This window comes from Cyclopterus lumpus, chromosome 25, assembly GCF_009769545.1.
Source record: "Cyclopterus lumpus isolate fCycLum1 chromosome 25, fCycLum1.pri, whole genome shotgun sequence".
Classification (NCBI taxonomy): Eukaryota; Metazoa; Chordata; class Actinopteri; order Perciformes; family Cyclopteridae; genus Cyclopterus; species Cyclopterus lumpus.
Window position 1 is genome coordinate 8,481,986 of NC_046990.1, and position 23,220 is coordinate 8,505,205.

Sequence of the window (23,220 nt, forward strand, 5' to 3'; positions counted from 1 at the left end):
ATACCCGCTGGCTCCAGGAACTGATGATATTTCAAGGATTTTGAGCACGGTCTTATACTGCGGTGGCGTTTTCTTGGTACAATGCTTTGTTAATAGAATTTGAAAGGTCAAGGCAGCCATGTGACCTCTACAGAAAAGGATGGGGCGAGAAAGGGAGAGAGAGAGGAAGAGACACGGTAGAACTGCTGGAAGAAACGAAGCCGAGAAGACACGGAAGGGATGTGAACGACCATGAGGGATGGGGATATTATCAGCGGGGCACCGGTGTCCCTTCGCCGCGGTAGTACCTGTGTTCCTTTCATGCATCATCCCGTGGGCAGCGTGTCTGCTCCGGAACCCTCGGAGATTAATTAGCGGCCTCAGCTAGCCGAGCAGCTGCTGATATAGGCACCCAACTTAACTCAGAAGAAAAATTACCTCCGCTGAAAGCCCCATAGTTCAGCTATTTCACCACATGCAAAGCAGTGTGTTGGAGGACTTTGGAGGTCCAACATCTACGTCAGTATGTGGTGGAGCATTTCACGCTCTTCTGTATACATATGGCTATTCTGGGCATCGTCAGTGAGGTGGCATACATAAAGTTATACATTCATCATCGAACACAGTGAACCTGGTATCTTATGGAATATTGTAGCTCCTCGGGTTGGAAATAGCTGCACTACATCACCAACTGTTTCCTAGCAGTTTGATTTAAGGTGCAAGGCAATCCGCGCTTAATCACATCTCGTGACACCTGGTCTTTTCTTAGATGCAGAAAAAGTAGGACAGCTGGATTTAACAGCTGGATTTAAACTCACTTTTTCGAGCCGCTGCATCACGTGTGACCTCCGTTCTTGAGTGAAACCGAGTGAGTGACATGCCCTAATTGAATCCGTCTCTCGAACAGATACAATTCCAATCGAGAGAGAGAGTGACACATCTGGTGCACACGTAGTGAGGGAGAGAAAAGTAGGGCGCAAGAAGAATCACGCTAGAATACCCATGGCTGCACCCAGGGGAACAGAAGACTAGATACTGTACCAAGTACTCACAATCCTCCTCACTAATTCAAATTAGCGTGCCTGTTTTTGACGATTAAGATCCAATTTCTTGCATTTCCTGCACTGTTCCCCTCCTCTTCCTTCACAATCGGAGGCTGGTGCTTTTAGAGGCCCAAATGGGGCAAAACTGTGGACTGCTGCTATTATTATATATTTGAACATCTGCATTGTACAGATGGTCAAATACAAAAGCGTATACAATACCGCAATACTGTCAAAGAGAGATGGCGCCGTCGTTCCTTTTCAATCCTGTAATTCACAACAGATAGTTCACCCCACAAGCAGAAATGTGTTTGTTTTAAAAGAAAAGCCACTTGGCACCATTAAGCCAGACAGTAACACTGAAGTGAAGATGTGAACAGCGGGTCAATACTGTAAAATGCTGACAACGTCTTCATCAGCATATTTTCTGATGACAGCGTCCCCACTGAGAATATGTAGCATAGTTAGTAAATGCACTGGAATTAATAGACAGAGAAAACGGGCCTATTGTTTTTTTCAGATGCCAATCAAGAGGAAAACGCTACGAAGAAATGCACAGATTAATGCACGGAGATGGGTTTTCAATCAGCCTGCGAGATTTGATTGTTGCTGTTTGGTTTCCGCTGAGTTGGGCCTCTCTGTTGAGGTTAAGACATAATGTAGCAGGGACCAGAGGACTGCTGACTGGAGGCTGGGACAATTGAGCTAATACATCAAATTGATGTTTCAGCTTGCGCATGATGACCAGCAATAAAGTCCGGGCACAAAAAGTAGTTTTCTAAAATTGAGACCCGAGAAACTTTTGCTTCCCAGCAAACTATAATTGTTAATAAACTGAATAAAAAAACTGCATCTAATTAATCATTATATAGAAAACATATTCTTGCTCCCTTTAGGTAGGTGTGTTACTTTGAGAAGTGTGTTTTTGTGTACGCGTGATTAATGAAAACCACATATATGAATCAATCTGAGTGTTCTACATCCATAAACACGCGCTGTTATCTTTTCATCGTTCACTGCTGGCATACGATATGCTCAATGTTTCCCTTGCACTCAGTCTCAGGTCCTGTTATGGATTGTATGCACAAAGTAATCCTTCATTGCAGTTGGCAAAATGAGGCAGTCGTGACTGTTCGTACACTCCAAAACGTTAGATATCGTGATACAAGTGCCTTCCAACGAGGACTGAGGACAAAACCAGCTGTTCACATCCAGAGCTGCAAACTCTATACGCACACTACTCAGGGCCGAGCCACCTGGGAGCAGATACCTTCCATCTGACTAACCAGTGTTTGTCAAAGCCAGAGTCGTGCTGCCTGGCTGCTCGGACCCCCCCCCCCCCACCACAAGCACTCGGCAGTGCACACAAACTGTCTTCAAATCGACCCTCCTTTGAATGCACCCTTCGAGCGGGCGATAAGCCTCTCAGGATAGCTAGCACAACAAAGTAGGGCGCAGTGGCAGCTCGGCGGTGTGGTGTGCTGGTGCAGAACCAAACACAGATCTCAAATATAGAAAGGCAGATGTGTGTGTGTGTGTGTGTGTGTGTGTGTGTGTGTGTGTGTGTGTGTGTGTGTGTGTGCGCGAGCTCACACAAAACTCCTTCTGATGCACTTAGAAGCACAGAGTGAACTATTATTGCTCGAGGGGATTCGGGCTGCTCAGTTTGTGCTGTGTCTGCACGGGGGGGGGGGAAAGGAGTGCGTGCAGGAGGAACTTGGTTCCTGCAACTGTGCGAAACCATTTCAATATGTATCTTAAACTGACATCACAAATGTCAGCTGTTTTTTTTTTTTTTTTTTTTGCTCCCAAAAAGTCGACGCGAGAAGATTCATCCTTATTCGGCAACGCGACCCCTCGTTAATAGTTAATAACGCGAGTCGTGGAGAATTGAGTCACTGATGAGGAGCGATCAATCATCCTGCAGCCGTTTCTATAACAACGCACTTAAATGCCACACAAATAGGGATCGACATATTGATGTGATTAATAACTAGAAACCCTCAAATATAAGACGGCAGGCCATGTGCCGGTTGAAATCCCGAGACAGGAAGGGCAGAGCAGCGCCAAAGAGAGCGCCCATCTCCCCATGCATCCATCTCTCCATACTATCCGGACAGATCTGGACAGAGAGCGCTGATGGGTGGAGGTGATTATTGACCACTTTGAGGTTGAATAGATGAGATGAAAAGGAGCTCAATGCTTAGAAATACATCGGACCAATCGACTGACCTTTTTTTTTATGAACGGACCAGACCCCAATCTGTCGGCCAGAGACATCACCCCGTTTGGAACCAGCTCAACCCCTCGAAAAATATATATATTTTTTTTGTAAAGAATGTACCGTTGATAAAAACTTAGAAAAGTAAATAACCCTATGTTCTGCAACATGTAATCGATTTCCCTGCAGGAAAATACATTCAGTTGCTTTCAGGTAAAAGGAAAATAGTTTTTAAAAACTGCAACACAACACAACTCGCATGTGCACACACTCTCACATGCACTCATATGAATAAAGGTTTGAGGTGGTGTTTCACGCCGGGCAAACACAGTCGAGAGAGCGTCACAACATGAGAGCGCTGACAAAAGGTGACCTGCGACAAGGGGCTTATGATAATGTGACAGGAAGTCCAAAGCACTCTTCCAAAATGAAACAACGGATTATTATGACGGCGCGATAGATCGTCGGCATTTTTTTTTGCATGAAAACACAACAATCCCAGTGGCGTAAAAACAAGGAAGAAAAAAACCGCAGGTAGAAAGACATCGAGAGAGAGAGAGAGAGAGAGGGGGGTTTCCACAAGAGCTGTAACCTAGAAGAAAGAAAGGAAAAGGGTATGAAGGAAAAGGTCACGCGGGTTCTTCCTTTCCAGTAAAAGGGCCGTGCAGAGTCCAAAAGCCCCTTCGAGAAAGAAAAAAAAAGGTGGGGAAAAGAAGACAAACAGGAGGAGAAAGAGCAGCTGTATTAGAAGTCAACATTCACAAAAAAAACAACGGGGAGGGGGGGGGGGGGACCACACAGAACAAGACAGAACAAAGAGGCCACAGGACAGATGCACATATGAACACACGTACGGATGGCCTACCTGTTTGGCTGAGCTGAGAGGTGCTCCGGCTCTTGCGCGACATGCCGACCATGGCCTGCATTTTGGCACCGATGCTGGAGCGCCTCTTCTTGTCGCCGGTGCCTACCGTGCCGACCGCCGTGTCCGACTGGCTGCCGTCCGTCTTCTCCAGGTTGCACATGTCGCCGCTGACGCTTGTGCTCTTGGTCATGTTGACGCCGCCCGACGAGCCCATCTGCCTGTTTTTCATTTTGGATGCAAAGTCACTGTCAGCCACCACCATTGACGGGGAGGAGGGGGTGGGGTGGGGGGGGTGGGGGGGGGGAGGGGGTACAGGCGAGGTCAGAGAAGAGAGAAGGACGGGGCAGAGAGGAGAGGATGATGGAGGAGAGAGGGTGGAGGAGAGGACGGGAGATGAGAAGGCGTGGGGCGAAAAGGAGAGAAGGACAGAGTTCAGGTACAGGAGTTCATGACTTACAGTATCGCTGAGTTTAGGGTCTAAAGTGGATGTAATTTATATTGTAAAAAGATTGTTCATGCAGTGAAACATGACATAGTCCAGTAATAAGCTCCTCAAATCTGTATGCACTAACTGACATGTCATTTTGACCTGTGAGTGTTGCCTTGTATTCTATCCTATCAAACAAAGCAACTACCAAGGGAGTGAACACTTGAACCGCATGTGACTCCATTGGCCAGGAGAAGTTATTGACCACTACCAGAGTCTGAGTGCTGCAGTCGGAGCTTTGCCTATGAGCATGTAACGTTTGGTTGATATTTCAGTCGTATTAATTCTATCAGACATTGTTTTTATGGATGAGTGCACAAAGAATTACCCTTACTTTTAAGTTGGAATTTCCAAGCGGAGCAGCATTTTAGGGAGAGCATGTTGGTCTGAAAAGTTGATACTGAATGTTCATTCTTGACCTTTGATCTAAAAGCTCCAGGATAGCTTACGATGCATCTCGCGGTGAGATTGTTTTGTTCCAACGGCTGTTCACGACTTCGAGAATGAAAGGTGCCTCGTGGCGTTTTCTCTTTTAAAACAAGCGTTCCATTTTAATTGAGTGTTCCTCAACACATCGTGTGTTACCTTGAGGTCTAACAAACATGTCGGATGCCTTTCCTTCCTGGATTTCTTTTTTTACATTTTTTTACTGAAGCGCCATTATTTACATCCGTGTTTACTTTACTCTCGGGCCTTCTTCTTCACTGTCTTTGCTGGAAACAGTGCTGTGTTCAGAAGAGATTGTAAAGCCCACATTTGTAATTCACTGACATTGTACGTTAAGCTGCACACAAAAAGGGAAAGTTGTCTGTCACCAGCATTACTCCCCACGCGCTTCCTGTTTGAGAGGAAATAGGCCAGAGTCCAAATTAGCGTCTTATTTTAGCTCTGCTCGTAATATTATCTTTAAGAGACAAATGACATTCGTGTAGCGCCCTCAGGCTACTCCTCATTAATTAAAGTGTCTGACCTCCGCCATGCAACTGTCTTATAAAGGAAACTTATGGAGAGACACGCCGACTAAAATGGGAGAAGAATCGATGCAGTTCGACAATTGACTCCATCAATTACTTCAATTAGGCTCCTTCAGATTTCTGCTCTTTCATACATTAGACATTAGTGTTCGGCTCCATTGTATCAGAATTAAGAAAATGATCAGTATATAATCAAGATTATGTCCGCCACTGTCCTCGGATTACAAGTGCAGGCAGCAATATTGCATTGTCTTGACATTGAAGGTGAGTGATGCTTTTAATTTAAACGTGAACCCATATGGGGGCTTCGGCCCTCCGCACATCCAACTCTACCAGTCACGGCCTGGTCTCTGGGTTTTTTTTAAGCGTAACGCTGCCTGTGAGACAGAGAGAGAGCTCCCTCTTGCTCTCAAGATTACACTTGCCACTTAATCGTTCACGAGAAATGTTTGCTTCTATCGATCTTGTGGCTTCTGACAAGGACACTATGCCACCATGCATGTGTATACGTCCGACTTCGGGTTGCCATCTGGAAGGTGAAATAAGTCAGACGTGCTTCTAAAAGAGCGTGCGCGCCTCATTCCTCAACCTGCAGTATACAATCTTTTGTTTATGCCGGTGTGTAATGCCAGTGGGTTCTGTTATGGATCAGCCTGTACTTTAATACATAAATATTTAATACTTATTGGGGGGATTAGCGGCCTTTGATCAGTTGATGGCTTTGAAGCCGACTTCAAGCGTCTTCTGCCGACGTGGTACAGATGACATTCTAAAATATGCTCTTTTACCGTCACCGCAGTGAGGCTGCATTTCATCTGGTCGACACAGGGCAGGTGATGGTAATGCTGCTGCTTCTGTTACATCATTCATTACAGTGGCGAGTTCAAGGGGACGGGGGCTTCTGCAAATGATTGCCAACGGAGGTTAAAATGGATGGGCACAGAGACCGTTCAGACCGTTCGGCTCAAATAGATATTCGTGTTGCAGGATATATTTTCAAAACACATTCAATGATTGAAAAGTAGATGCAATGTATTTATCTAAAAAGAACACATGTTCTTCTAGTCTAACTGGACACAGCGTACTAGTCAACATGTTCATATCTACTACAGTGCAATCCCTGTGTCATTTGTCTAGCACGCCCTTCATTTTGTCCTAAATGTACAATATAGACATACTGCAAGAGTCTATCCGGGTTATTATTTGATTTCCCTGAAGGAAAAACTTTTTATATTTCTCATGCAGTCATCCACTTTCCTAATCTGATGCAAACACACACACGTTATTTTGAGGCTTAAAGTGGCTAAAGTTTTGACTGGGTTTGTTAATGATCTAAATAGATCACATGGATGTATTGATGTACAATAAACATCCCCCCCCCCCCCCCCCCCCTCCCCCCCTCATAGCTGTATCTCTACTCTCCGAACAGGTCTTGGCACTCTGGCCCGGTCTCTCTGTGTAAAATGTGCCTGCTTGGAAAACTTGAACCCTCCGGGGGATTTTTGATTTTCGACCTCCGCTCATAGAACATCGTGTTCCTCATCATGCAGATTGCTCACCGTGCACTTTCATCTAGGCCAAGATGTTCCCAAGGCTAAAAACAAAAGCCGGAAATGTCTTTGTCTTGAGGAAGTGGTGACAGCATTTGGTCTTTAATGTTAGATACCGGCATACTGGATAAAAAGATAAGTAGACTTTTTCACTTGGTGATCATCACAAGGCAAAACAACTATTAAAAGTTATCAGTACATGAAAAGATTAAATAGATGTTTTTAAGACTGGAAAGAAACAGATACGCTGGATCACTAATGCTGCATGTGGACGTAAAGTCATGCACGGTGTGCATCGTCCTCCCACACTTATCCCCTCATCTTGTTCGTCCTTTCACAGAGAGGATCACTGCTTCTTTGTCAGGTGAGGCAGAAAAACGCGTCGCCACGGCAACTGTACCCCCCCCCCCCCCCCCCCGCCCCCCCGGCCAGAGCATCGGCATGCGTTCAAACGCAAACTCTGAAGATCTTTGTGAGAGGCCGAGGGGATTAATTGAAGCCTGAAGCTCGCTGCACAACGTTCTGATTAGCCTGTAGATGTAAGCCTCTCCCTCTCACTAGACAAGCCGTTGTTGAATGGGCTCCCTTCTTCTTATAATGATCAGCCCCTGTCCTTCAACTCTCCCTCACGTGAATGAGCCATTGCTTGCAGGCTACAACATATTGCATGAAAGAGACACGACGGAGCGGAGGCGATGTGGGATTCAAAAGCTCCCGTTCATTCTGGCATTGTGGCCGGGCCTGTTTAACGTGTAGCACATGTATATTTTGGAGATGACTCCTGGGACGTTTATGCCCAAATCGTCCAACTTCGCTGCTTCCGTGCATCGCAGTGAAAGCAGGTAACGACTCAAGCCATCGCAAAGCAACTTCCTGACTCTTTAAGTCCATCGTACAGGTCGCTTCGAGTGTGGTCACGTGACAGCACATGGAAAGTCCCTTTTCTTATCCCATGCGCTGCAGAGAGCGTTCACACCTCTACGCTTTTGAGGTTGAAAAACACAACGACCTCTCGTCTCATATTCAGTCTCATTCAGTTTTACAGAACTGAGATTCGTGGCTTCAATATCCGGAGCCACACCTTTAGAACGTGGAAAGGCATCGAGACTATCTATTGTTTGTAATTACAGATATTACACCAGCGAACGTTATCGAGAAAAATAATCTGCAGATTATTTCTTTGGTCAATCAATTAATTATAGTTATAGTATTTAATTTGCTTTTGTTGAACGGAAAACACACATTTTAGAATTTTATTAAATTAAAAATAGTCGCTGATTAATTTGATTGACTAATGATTTAGTCAAATCTCCTTGATATGTCACACAAGGCTTCATTAAAGAGAATGATATGTTTCCTTTATATGATAATTCAAGCCGTGACTTGTGACATTACACACAAACAAATCAAAAAAGCTTAATAACGTGTCCTGAACTTTAAATGCAAAATGTTCTATTATGAAAATGACTCATTAACATGTACTGCTGCTTAGCAACCACTCGTTTTACTCGGTTACATAGACTCTTTTATTTGGTCAAAGAATGGCATCGAGCGAGTATTAATGTTTAAATAAACACCTTTAAGGTAAGCTACTTTAGGATTATTGTTTGATTTGTTCGGAGTAACTTCATTTACTGTACTAAAGGGATAGTTTGGATTTATTGCATATCCATAGTCAGTGTAGTTCCTATAGATAGCGGTCGGCAAGGCCCCCGTTTGGAGGAACAGACCGGAGCAAATTTTGAAATCTGTTTAAAATGGTAATATTCTAAATATAACATACACATAAACTGATATAACTTTTTCCTTAGGTGAACCTTTCTTTTAGGTGTCTGTCCCTGTCCACACAAGTAGCTTTTTTTTGCTACCATGCTGGTACTCCAAAACTGGGGCATGTGCAAATCGTCATCTATTAAAGTAATACATCGACTATGGATAAGTACCTTATACACAATCTGAACTACCCCTTTAACGTCAGTTCATAAAAGCTACAAGCTGAGGGCAACACTCACACTCACATCTTCACTAAACCCGGTTATATCTCGGCTTTTCGTGTGTTGACCCCGAAATAGAAGGGTGTGCCATGTTAAAAAAAAAAGTCTGCATGTTTTATATTTATACTGTAGCTGTCATGAAGGATTTGGGGGTTGATCACACAGATAAGAGTTGCCAGCACGTTGGACGCAGGACCAATCCGGCTCACTTTCAGTCAAGGAGGAAGACAACGTTTGAATTCAGATTATTGTAACCGAATCACAACGTATTTGCATCACGTATAGTTTCCAGTAACCCTGAGCTGAAAGTGAATTACTTGCTGTTTGACAGTCGAGGTGCGAGGGTTGTGGTGTGACACGCAGACAGAGAGAGAGAGAGAGAGAGAGAAATGTTCTTGGCATGTGGAGGAGAAGATGGAGGTATGTGGGAGGTTTTTTTCAGGTTGACAAGTTGCAGGTGCAGAGCGACACTGGAGGACTCAGACAGGCATGTGGAAAAAAACGCAGGCGGACACACAGAAAGGCAAAAAATACTGACATCCCAGTACGGAGCAGCCCGGACGAACAGGAAAGCAACTCCAGACTAAAACATCACCCACTCAGGATTGGTTCATCTCCTTTTAGCATTCATCTGTATCTAAAAAGATGCACTCTGCAGGTTGTTGTACCTGTATAGCTTCCAGTGGATCTGCTCACATTTCTGCTATGGGCATTTGGCATCCCACGCATGCATTTTCTTAATCAGACTGTACACACTGGCGCAGTGTTAATCGCACATAGGAGGGGTATCGCTTTTATCTTAATGGCTTGTCCTCTCAAGTCCAAGCACTCACTGTGCAGTACTAATACGGGTAAGACACTTGGATCCTGCTGTGAATCTGATTTGATAGTGAAGACATCTTATGAGCTGTGCGAGCTAAAGCTTTTATCCTGCAGTGGGATTCCAAAATCAGTTTGTCCTTGAATTTGCTCTTGACACACTTTTAACGCCTGCCAGCCGTGCACTCTTCAGAAATGAAACGCTACTCTCTTGTGGCCAATTAAATAGCGTCATGTTAAATATAGTCTTGTATATACAGTATATATAATATATATCTTATAGTTAAAACTGCAGTTTGATGCATACGTGAACTTAAAAAGCTAAGATTTTCAAGTCATGTATCTGTGATTGATTACAACGAAATACGACCATATTGTTTCATGCTACATGGTGGAATATAAATACTTCATTAAAATCTCTGCGCTAAGTGGCTCACAAGGCAAAAGCATCCGTAGAGAAATAAGACAGAACAGCATTGTTACTGTGAACGAGAGATGTATCAACTAACTGTTTTAATTTCGCAAAGTGTTCTCTGAGCGAGTGTCTCACCGCACTGCTGTAGGTATATTTGAAATAATCTTTAATCTTCTCCTAATTGCACCTCGTAGCCATGCGGACATGCGGGTTTGGTTTTATTCGCAGAGGCTTTGAGATATATGAGGTTTCTGCCTTCCCCCCCCAAAGCCAATAGTAGGTGAATAGTATTTAGATTCACCTCCTTTGTGTATTGTGTTTTGAATTTTAATTCCATTTTCAAAAATAATACATATTTTTTAAGTCAAAGGAAAATATTCTTTGATGAAATCTTTTGGCAGTGAACACTGTGGATTAGAGTAACCATATAAAGAGACATTGTTCATTTGGCGAAGATGCTATTAATGTGTCATCATTTATATCAGATTTTCTCATGATACTCTTGCAAGTAGTATAATCTTGTGCTTTTCTCTCCTCACTGCGACTCACATCGATACATAACGTGTATACTGTACATATGGACTGTATTCCAGCAGACGATATCTTACAATCTCTGCAAATGAATCTGAACCTGTCTCCTTAAACATTTCTTTATTTTTTTAAGTGCTACTTGAATGCTTGTTGCAGTGCTTCCATGTCCATCTTATCTGCTACGTGGTGTTAGTAGGAATGCTGCTCTACTTTACTATCGGTTATGGGTTAATAGGGCCACCGTTATTGTGATTAAAGGGGCGGAGGACAGTCACCACACTTTGCACATTCGTTATATATATAAACGTGCAAAAGTCAGCGGGCCACTACGGGTCCGCGTCCTCGTGAGTAGGAGTCCACGTTTAGATTACCTGAGGTCAGTCTCTGAGATACTCCTCTGGCGCAAGTCCTCTTCCGTCTCCACCAAATCTTGCGGATGCTCCTTGCCTGCGTCTACCCGCCCGCCTCCCTGCGACGATCTCCCCTCTTTACTCGCCCTCCTCCCCTCCCCACCTCCTCCTCCTCCTCCTCCTCCCCCCACGCCCGCCTCCTCCTCTAGCACTTCTCCTAACTGCTCGTCCCCCTCCCGAGACCGGCTCCGTGATCGCAACTGGCTGAAGATGGAGAGACGGAAGCGAGAGAGAGAGAGAGAGAGAGAGAGAGAGAGAGAGCGGCACATGCAAAGCAGAAAGAAAGAAAAAAAAAACACACACACACAAGCATGAATATTGTCAACAACAAGAGAAAGAAAAGACACACACGCTCCACTCCTGATAACACCGTGATGACTTTGAGTTCACCGTCCTACCGGATTTTGCGGTTTCCTTGCGGCCGTTCTGATTGGACAGACATGTAGCTCGTGCTGCTGAACCGAGAGGCACTGCTGGTTCTCGAGACAGCGGACACGTCGCTTACATCGCTGTCCGACGACTTGGCCGACAGGTTATCGGAGCCCCGTGGATCTCTGCCCGAACGCTGCAGGGAGGACGACAACGACAACAACAAGAACAACAACACAACGTCATGGCGATGACTTATAACACAAACAAACAATCTTTCCGGGGCTTGACTGGTGCGGTCACAAGTCCAATTTTAAGTCTGCGCTCTGGTCAAATGTGCTTATTGATACTGCGAGACAATTTAATAAAGTTTCACACAGTTTCACATCATTTAGTCACCAGCAGTGAATTCAATTATTTCATGTTTACTACATTCATCTGACAGCAACACGTATAAGTTACCTTGCAGATCAAGATTATTATTACTATAAAAGCATATGTACATGATTCGTTTATTTTATAATGCAGTTTAATTAAACACAACTTTATTTCTGAACATGAACCATGTGCGCAGATTAAATTATAATGCAGGACACACCCTTGAATTTGTGCATCAATTACATACAAGCACCTGGCCAACAGGTAACACAGGGGTCTCTGAGGCTGCTGGGGGGTCTGAGGCCCCGGGACAGTTGCCCTCTGATAGTAGTCCAGCCTTGCCAATATAATTATACAATGTAAAGCATTTACATTTATCTTTATCCCAATCAAATAAAACAATACAATCCTGCTTACATGTTAATGCATCTGTAATAATCATTTTACTTGAGATAAATGAAGTATATTTTGACTAAACTAGCTATACTATGAGGCTCAGCTGGGATGACGAGTTTGCCATCAGCCTGGTTCAAGAAATACGGTAGAACTGGATGTGTACTTCATAATCCTTTGTGTATTTTATGTGTATTGTTTACTGTAAGAGAACCTGAACTGAGTGTCACACTAAGTGTTTCCTATTGTATTTTAAGAGCAAGCGCTCAAGTCTTGTATAATAACTGCGAGAGCTTTTGTTTTGCCACTGGCGCTTCCAAGGAGGACAATGTTCAGCAGAAAAGCGACACCTCATAATTTCATCTCCTGCTTTATTGGCTGCGAGCCAACAAATGCTGCAGTTGTCATTCCGAAGACTTAAAAGGAGAGCCGGACAGAGAGCCTCACTACGAGTGCGGCTCGGCCCCGGCGAGGACACCGGGCCTGAGCCCGAGCTCTCTAAACATGCTCGGGACCTCTCTAGAACAGAGCCGTAAACACTTGACTCTGCACACACTCACTGTCACATTCCTCCAATTTACAACAAAGGGCTCAAAGGCTCAGTTCACCCAAATAACCAAGAGAAAACATATTTTCTAACTTACTGTATCTAGTCTAGACAGTTTTAGTTGTATGTGCGAAGCTCCGGAGGTATGCACCAAGTATGTATGACTCAAAGCACTATTTATAAAGCACGACAGCAGTGGGTCTTCCCAGAAACGTTGTACCAGTTACCAGAAAAATCCACAGATATTTCTGTGAACATGATTTATTATTATTATTACAACTATTTCCCTTTCTTCCCTTTTCCTCCCAACAGAAAGAGTCCGGGAATTATCCGGAGTTACTAAGCCATTGTTTATGGGAAGGTGTACTTCATCCTCAAAATGATCCATTTGTATGTCAATTACTCACCACGTGTTACCCCCGAAGAGCCGAGAAAACGGCCAAAAAAGGAGATCATCTTTTGATTTTTGTTTTTTGCCGAGCATACGTAACACGTGGCGAGTCATTTAAAAGGTCCTTTTAAAAAATATATATTATTCACATATATTTGGATGTTTTTGTGATTTGGGTGAACTGACCCTTTAAAAAAAAAACTCCAACCTGTGAACCAAGTTGAGTGTTTACCCCGTTTTGGTAACTTCATGTGACTTTGTCTGTGTGTGCACGTACACTATCTGACATTAATGCACATGTGCAGTATGATGTAGCTATGTGCATGTGTGCATGCTTGACCGCATGCACACATGCACATAGCAACATGTGTACCATGTGGCCAATGCTTAGTGCGTCCATGCAAACAGTAGACGTGTTGTGTGCTCACCTTGTGGTAGTCCTGCTCCAGTCTGGAGTCGGAGCCCGCTCCCTGCTTGTACTTGTTCATCTTCAGTTTCATCTGCCTGGTCCTCTCCTCCATGTCCATACCTAAGCAGCACAGAGACAGGGGGGCTGTCAGATGGGGGCCGACGGCGCGACAGAGGCCCGGATGGAGGGACGTACTTTTATGGTGAGAGACAAGCTTCTGCCGAGCTATGAGCCATGAGCTATGACGAGGACAGATCTAAATGGGGTCAAAGCTGAAGGGTCGGGCTGTTTTAACAGAAACACAATCAGAAAACACTGAGCTGCATAACGTATCGAACGGCTGCCTTTGGAACCAATTGTCACAATTTCAGGCTAATCGTTGACTAAAATGCTCTCTTTAAATCGGCTTTAATAGCACCATTTATTGATTCCTGCTTCATGGAATAGAGCTCCCGACAATGCCCATGTTGGGACACACTTTACATGAGATTCTAGATAAATGCCAACACATCCCTCTGAGCTCAAACTTAAAGGCTTTCTCCTCATTCCAGTGCTTTGTAAAATCATCACATCATCACATCTCATCTCCTAAATTAAATTGTTAGCACTGTGCTACGTTTCGTGTTCGCTGCAGGTGCAATTTACATCGAACAAACATCAAGCACATAATCGATACAGAAGCTTAACCTTGTTCTAGCCCGGAGGTAATGACGCCACTGCACGACAACTGTGCACATTTGATGTAACTCAAAATAAAATAAAACCTCACTACAAATACTGTCTGCTGAAACTGCGTTTGCGTCGCCACTTCCCTGCCGCGCCTGCGTCTCCATTCTCTCCGCTTGCTCTCTGCCTCTACTTTTGTGTCATATGATGGCAATGATGAAGTGAAGATGAATGTACAAGTGCCATGCGCGCACACACAATAAGCCGATAGCGTACGGTAGATGTGATACAAGCTGAGGGACAATTAGTGACTGCTTTTCCCATTAGAATGGAGTTCATCCTCCGCCTCTCTTGGTTTGATTTATTACCGTCACTAAGCTGCCTCTGTAACATCTCGCAGCCTACACATGTCCGTGCCTTTAGTTTACTCTAAATGACAAGAAAAGGTAGAACATCACTATCACCTTGCTATACGTTCTCTCTATCCACGTCTTTCATTCTGTACAGCGTGTCTATGTGTGATTACAACCCGTTAGTATGGCATCGTTTTACATTAAAGGTCACTTAATGTTGATAGCGAGAGCATTTTTACATTTCTTGTACATTTTGAAAGTATTGGGGTATGGGTAAGTATTCTATTTTTATTCAAATTTTTTTCTGAACCTCAACTCTCTATACATTGTGCCCATAAAGGTTATTATATTAAATTCCAATGCGGCCCCGACACCCTCGCTCTACCCACATTTTCTTCATTTGCATTGCAATAATTCACTCTGGCATTAACCCTGCATTTATTCATAATGTGCATTTAAACTAATAATTCATACAAATTTATACTATTCTCGAATGTTCCGCTCTTCATCAACAATTCCATTTTTCAGTTATAAATGGTATTTTTCAATATTTCAATATTTCTTACTCATACTATTTCATATGTATTGTCTTTCTATTGTAATATAATGTACATATGTTTACATGCCTATTAGTTATCATTTCACTTTGTTATATATCTCTATCCAGTAATGGGAGCAACTGTAACATTACCCAATCACCCTGTTGCATCTTTTAGGTATTCCTGACCGCTGTGCTTGTACCCTCCACCTTAAAGAAGGCGTGAGTGTGACGACAAACGGAATGGAGGGGTTTCGGGGCTGAAACTAGACCTGCAGCAAAGAAACCACAGTGGCAACCACACGGCCTACCCACAGCTAAATAAACCCCAATGACAACGAAGCCAGAAGCATCATCTGCAGAATCGTGAAGAGCACAAACGGCACAAGAGAATGAAGGCGAGCAGAGCGGAGCCAGATATGAGGGGAGGTGGGTGGGGGAGGGCAAGCCAGGAAGACGTACAGAGTGAACACAAAGTAGGAGGAGAAGAAGAAGAAGAAGAGGAGGAGGAGGCTGAGTCAGAAAAGAAGAAGGGACAGACCTGAGTTCGTCCAACCTGGTGAGTCCGTGTCTTCTGGGATCACATCACAGAATGGACAGACACAGACAGAGGAGAGGAAGATGGATGTGAGAGGATGCACGAGGGGTAACTGGGGATGGGGGGGGGGGGGGGGGGGAGAAGAGGAAGGAAGGAGGGAGGGCGATCCCATCACCGTGATCGCCGAGTAAGCCAGGTTTGAGGGAGGGAGAGGGGGGGGGGGGGGGGGGGGGGGGGACACACACGACACGACAACAGTACGACACGACAATGACACAAACACAGAACGCACAAAACACAAAATCATAAGAGTACACAGAGAACACACAAACTCCACCATGGGCACAGTGAGAAGTCAAAACAGGAGAGGCTGAGGTAGAGGCTAAGCATTTGGTTATTGGAGATCGAGAAGGGATGGAGGGGGGGGGGCGGGGGGGGGGGAGAGGTGAGCTTCTGTGCTTTAAAAGGAAAAAGAGCTGAAACAGTAAAGAGATGTTAATGCGCCCTACCAGGAACACCACACTTCTGGGGATAGGCAGGGAGAGGGGTGGGGGGGGGAAGGGTAAAAGGAGAAGTGGATGTCACTTGAGTCTGCATGGGGCAACTGTGGCGAGACAGCCTGGAAAAAATAAAATAAAAAGAAGAGGCAAAAACAAAGCAAAACAAACCAAACCGAGAGCACAGAGCAGCGAGCGCAAAGAAGAGAACGAGCCGACGACCTCACCAAGATTTTCACAAGGGAATACAGATGTAACCTGAGTAGAGTGCACATTCTCAGTCACACACACACACACACACACACACACACACACACACACACACACGCGCGCGCGCGCGTGCGTGTCAGCTACAGTATCTGTTTCAAACAAGGTTACGTAACAACGTGATCGGCTGCTTGCTTTGAGGCATCTCTGTTGCTTCGGATTACATATGTTCCCCCATCTCCGTGTCATTCCTTCTTTCTTTAGTCCTGCCGCTGACCCTGGAATATTTCTGTCTTCTCTTTCTCTCCACAGAGCTGTGTTTTCATTTCTCTATCGTGTTCTCTTTGTGGTGCAAGCAACCACACCGATAGTCCCGCGTGACCTCAGATCGTGGGTTCGACATCGGGGTCAGTTGGTGACCATGTGAACCCCTCCTCAGAGTCACGCTGCCCCCTCTGGCCACCACTCACATTGCGCCAATTTTATCACCCTTCCGGTCTGATCTGCGACCTGACAAAACCGACAGTGACAGCCGGGAGGGCAAAAGGAGCCTACATCAGACTGCATCTTCTTCTTTTTTTTCTCTTTTTTTTTTTTTTTGCATTCACCTCAATTAGTGCTCGATTAGGGTGAATAATGAAGTGTCACGTTAATTAAAAAAAAGACAATGTGAGACATCTGCCTCACCGGCTTTCATCTCTTTGTGGCAGCTAGCATCATCTCATTAGAGAGTCAAATGGTAATCGAGAGAGCGAAGTGATTTATTTATTTATTTTACATCATGTAGGTCATCGGCAGAAGAGAGTGATATGTGAAGTGTGTGTGAAGAACCAGAAGGAGTGAGTGTGGGTTCATACTGGCCCCAGACATGCAGCAAGGTAATATACAGAGTATACATTTACAAATGGATCTTCATAGAGGTAACATAAAAAGTATGGTGTTTTCACTATAGATACCTACCGTTCCACAATAATGAACGCCATCGTGGGTCAGGTCAGTGTTACCAAAGCTGAAAATGATACTAAATTATCCACGACACACTTCTTTCTCTTTTCTTGTGTAACGCAAATGTTTCTTATGGGAACAGCCAAAGCAGTATCAGTACATCAAGCATGTTTGAAATATATATATATATATATATATATATATATATATATATATATATATATATTAGTTTTTTTTTAATCTTACTCATTAGTTCACAGAAAATGTAAACAAAAAAGTACCATGGGACAATAGAAAATGAATCGGACATACATATTCTTTTCTTCTTCCAGAGAAGAAAACTGCGCGCATATCTTTGCTCCTGATATATACAATACCATGCTAAATGTATGCATTTTGGATTCTGTTTTCTTAACTCTCAGCTACTACGGATTCTCTTAAACCGCACCACCTGCAAAAAGCTTTCTCGCATCGCCCCTCGCTCATAATTCAGTCCTGGTATGGGAAACTCGTAACAAATAGATGGAGGTGAGATGTGTGTGTGTGATTCAAACCCCCCCCCCCCCCCCCCCCCCCTGCAATAGAGCGTCGTGCTCAGTCAGCCTTTTCCAGGACACGTAAAAGTTGAACAAAATGTGCAGAGGCAAAGACACAGAGAGCAGCAGAGAACATGGGAGTTTAAAGAGGGAGACACACTGCTCATAGAATCAGATGTTTTCAGTGCACATTTGTAGCCGTCACAGCCCAGATCATGTGGGCATTGCATGTGAGTAACATAACATACATATAAAAGGAGGCTCAAGTCAAAGGGGGGTGGAAAACGAAAAACAGCACCTGAAGACACCTCAAGTCATTACCTCAGCGTACACATCTCATGTTCTCCTGCAATTCAACCACGGGGGCGACAGCATCTCATCCAACTCCATTTCATTAAATTAAGATTTTATTTCTTTACATTTCAACCTCGATCCGTTTTCAAAACGCTTGGTGACGACGACGAGTGTGTGGAGAAACATCAGCTCCACGCTGCACTGCAAACGCACACCAAGAGAGGAGAGATAGGAAGAAGAAAGGATGCCACCCAGAGGCTGACCTGGGTAAACTCATGTTAATCATCTTTTTTAAATCCTTCTGTTGGCCAATTCAAAATATTAAGAGAGATTATATATTTAATGTTTCTTTTTTTTATGTTAACATCCAGCTTCTACAGTACAATGGCCAGGTCTGACTTTGGTGAGGCATTATTATTATTATTTTTATTATTATTATTATTCCAGCTAATAAAGAATCCACACAAACTGTGAAAGACAGACGTGGAAAAAACTCTTCAATGACGAGATCACTTTGGCAGAATGTTGCAGATTTTGAAACTGCAAAACTTTACACGAGTCCATGAATAGAAAAAAACAACAGATTATTATGTTTTTGCTTTGCAGTGAACGTTGTTTTTTACGGCAGCTCTCAAGAAGTCTTCGGAAAGGACTTTTTTTTTTTTAGAAAAGCTGTTTCCCACTATTCTACCAAAACTCTCAATTCCTGTGATGATAGAACAGGGTTCTCCGCACTGAATCAGGCACTTTATTCCTCAACTTTATTTTCAGCAATTAAAATAAAATAGGTATGTGGGACAGCATGAGTTACCATTGGTAGCGTTTGAACTCGATATAATTTGTCAACGCGACCTTACAAATTATTCCTCTTTATTAAAGTGGCACGCTCAGTTGACAGAGAATTACATGAGTAAGCAGATTTGGTGCTTCACTCAGGCTGTCGGATGATGGATACGTTGCTGGTGGATTGAGCCGTCACAGTTGTGCCACAAACTTACCACGAGGCCGAATTATTCTTAGTGTTTTTATTCCATAAATGCCGAAGTCGCTCCGACTTATCGCTGTGCTGCGATGTAATGGCCCCCGTCAGATGGCAGCATTGGTGAGAGTTTTACTATTCATGGACTCATACGGTTGATTGTGACGACAATTTGAATATTCCATCAAAGTGAAACGCAGTGTTTAAAATGTCCCAAAAAAAACAACAAAAAAAACACACCCAGGCCAACCAACCTGCGTCAGTGAGGGTGGAGTGTGGCTGTGTCCCTCCGTCAGACAAAGAGCCATTCACCCCTCGCTGCTGGTCCTCCCATGTCACTTCTACAGCGAGACACGCACACACATACAGTACAGATTTTTACACACACACACACACACACACACACGCACACACTGGTCTGGTCTATAGCCATCTTAGAGACCTTGGATTATCAAGAGAACTTTTTGTATCCTGCACAAAATGTGCAAAAAAAGAATAATTTGTATACCTTAATACAACGTTATACAAATATTTAAATTCAATTAAATGTATTTTGTACAGCCCAAAATCCCAAATTTGCCTCGGAGGGGTTTACAATCTAATCTAAATATTTAGCAGTAATAACAGAGGCCAGTGTAACAATTGGTGCGAAAACTCTTTGCCACTTCAGCACTGAATTCATGGACAGCTCCTCATCAAAGATAATGAACTTTGCGCCATCTGCTGGCCAACAAAGGTAACAGCCCATGATGGTCTAAAAAAAAAAGCAGATTGGACAGATTGCAGTACTTCCACGGCAAAGTGAAATGCACAGAATTGCAATAATCAATCTTAATTTGTGGCTGAAAATTGCAAAGAGTCATGTATGACTGCAACTGGCAGTCTTAAGGAAGTGCTGCTCAGTAATCCATGTCTCGTTAAAAACGATTGGCAATTTTACAATGGAAATACAGTCGAGAGCGCTCTGTGAGGTGTAGCTGAGCAGAATTCATTTCTATTAAAGTAGACGGCAGATTTGGGCCATCCTGGAGCCGGAGAGGGACAGACCAGCAGAGATCACAACGACAGCTCTCTGTACATATTAACATCAGCTGCAGCTATACGCACAACTCTTAAATCTGATCACTCCAACTCGACTAACCGCACTCAGTCTATATAATAGATGACATGTGGACAAAGAGAACTGTGTACGGCTAATACGAAAGAGGAGCCACCGAGTGTGAAGGAGCAATGAGAATCACAGAAAGCGAGCGAATGTCACACATGAAGAAGTCGTGTCGACCCGAGAAAAGCCCACACAGCAAACTCACGCCATCACACTACTCTGGCTACTTGCCTTTCCTCCCATTTACCGGTGGGCCTTGGGGTTTTTCCTCATAGTGTGCTGCTAGTAGAGAGAGAGACAGATGGAGGCTCGTGAAATGATGGCGCTCTGAACCCCCCCCCCCCCCCACCTCCCATACTGGTAAGTCACATGAACACGGCAACTCATTTCTGTATGCGCTCAAACACAGAGGCGCATACATGTACATGCACAGAGCCACACACACACTCCACGATGCTGAATACTAGTGGGCTAAATGCTATGATGCTACTGTTGCACCATGCATGTGTTACCATGGTATACAGCAGCATTTGGCCTGCAGAACATCACTCTGACCACTATGATTATAGACAATTTAATACAAGATAATGTGGGCTTTTTCAGAAACCTTACACTACGTCTATGGCAGTGTTGAGTCATAGCACCGCACAGTCAGAGGACAGAAGCACGCCACATAAACAGATGGGAAAGTAGGAAGCGGAAACTGTGGGGAACTCCAGTTTCTGCCAACAGTCTGGCCGTTCATTGAAGCCTGTGGATGAATGTAACAAACACGTACTGTACATCCGAAATTCATAATGAATCCATTGTGAGCAAGCATGGAAATATTATTAAATCGAGCGGCATTTCAAGACAATGGAGAAAAACACATTGGTACAGGATTGGGTTTAAAGGCTGTTTCTGTAGTAAAAAAAAAAAGAAAACACACACCTGAGCGACCATTTTGGGGTTTAGACGCCCCGGGCTCCTCCCCTGCTCCCTCTTAGGAGTTGCCACACATAAACAGATAACATACAAGATAATTAGGTGTGTGTAAGTGTGAGGTATGAATATAGTTTGAAATACAGCAGCGAGGTGAAACAATAGCAGGTTTATCAACAGTCCAGCTCTTCTCTGTAACCAGCACGGGGCAATAACACAATCCGATCCATAAAACGCTACACACACGCACACACACACACGCACACACACACACACATACGCAGACGTTTGCATTACATAAGCCGAGTGCCATACGGCTTTATGAGAGCTGCAGCACAAGGTCAGATTAATACTTCGCCCCACTGCCACTGTCCTGCAAGGTAAGAGAGAGGAAAAGAAGAACAAAGAAAGAAAGAAAGAAAGAAAGAGAAGAAGGAAAGAAAAAAAGGAGCGAAAGAATAAAGAAAAGAAAAAAAAGAAGAAAGGAAGGATACACTGTCTGACAGAGAGCAGAAAGAGAGACTGGGGCGGGAAGAAAGAGGAAAAAAGGCGATACAAAGGAGCAATGGCGAGGTCCAGGCAGAAAGAGCTTCAGAGTGATAAAAAAAGATGGCACAGATAAAGAGGAAGGACAGGAGAGAGAGAGAGAGAGAGAGAGAGAGAGAGAGAGAGAGAGAGAGAGAGAGACGGGCTGGTTGGCCGCTGTACAGAAGACAGGGAAAGCCCTCATGGACTCTGACGATGATGAAACAGTTATGCGAGTGCTTTGACAAGCCCCCCCCCCCCCCACACATTAGCTTTGGTGGAGTATCTCAGCAGTCCAAATAGTTCAAATGAATCAATAACTCCGAGACGAATACAAAAACATGTTTAGAGTGTAACTCAAAACGGGGAGGCTACATTTAAATCACCACGCTGGTACACAAGTAGAATCCAGAGAGTCCTACAAGCACAACACAGGACATCCAAACTGTACGTTAAGCACAGCTGCAACGGAGGGTTCAAGGAGCACCGAGGAGCCTCCGGTAAAACCAGTCGCCCGCCATTGCAGACTGGGTTTGGGCCTTCAGAGTAAGGTGCAGCTCAACCTGAAAGACTAAACCCGCACATTCAGGTACAGACCTTCACTAGGCTGTGTCCCTTCGTCTCCATCTTCTGAGAGGGAAATGGGAAAGGGAACGCAGGGGAGGTGTTATGGGTGGAAGGCAAAAGTAAACACCGATGACACATAATAAACGACGAGGAGCATAGTCCTCGCGTATAAGATACGATCGCTAGCTAATCCTAAAAGATTCCACCAGCAAATCAAAATCCTAAAGTCAAAAATGAAGCGTGAAAGTCAGCAACCGCTGTCACATCAAAGCTACTTCTCAGCCCCGATCAGTCGGGCCACCAAATAAAAAACGATATTATCATGCGGTTCGTCGAGTCTTCACGTCTCTTCACAGACCCTGTAATACAAATAGAAAACAACCAAGGGGACTTACTTCTTTCTTTCCCCGTGGCTGGAAGCTGTGGGAGTTGCCTTCCTCGTCTGTTGGACATGGGGGTACTGGTGGGACTGGTCTGGACTGATCCACTACGAGGATGAGCCCTACATGACAAGAAGTGGCGGACAGTGGGGGTGAGACACAAATTAGGACAAGATCTGATGGTGGATGCAGGGCCTGGACATGTTGCACCCACATCACAGTGTGAAAAAAGTAATAGCGTTAATAAAAAAAAGAAAGAAGGGTTTTCAGGAGGTAAAGCTTAACATAAAAAAAGCTATCTACTATGATACCAGTTTAATAATGTATCATATAGATTGAATCACATAATTACTTATTTGGATGCTGGTCACTGTCAGGCTCAATTGGAGATAAT

General features: G+C 44.1%; 1 protein-coding gene across 1 annotated transcript in view; it reads right to left on the reverse strand.

The window, feature by feature from the left end:
- Positions 1–23,220, reverse strand: part of rims2a (regulating synaptic membrane exocytosis 2a) — a 119,325-nt gene that overhangs the window by 9,518 nt on the left and 86,587 nt on the right. Inside the window, exons 24-29 of the mRNA XM_034528920.1 lie at positions 22,842–22,948; positions 22,477–22,509; positions 13,795–13,895; positions 11,687–11,853; positions 11,250–11,492; positions 4,109–4,353 (exon numbers count right to left, since the gene is read on the reverse strand). Of these exons, the coding sequence (XP_034384811.1) occupies positions 4,109–4,353; positions 11,250–11,492; positions 11,687–11,853; positions 13,795–13,895; positions 22,477–22,509; positions 22,842–22,948 (896 nt within the window). The remainder of the gene's footprint in view (positions 1–4,108; positions 4,354–11,249; positions 11,493–11,686; positions 11,854–13,794; positions 13,896–22,476; positions 22,510–22,841; positions 22,949–23,220) is intronic.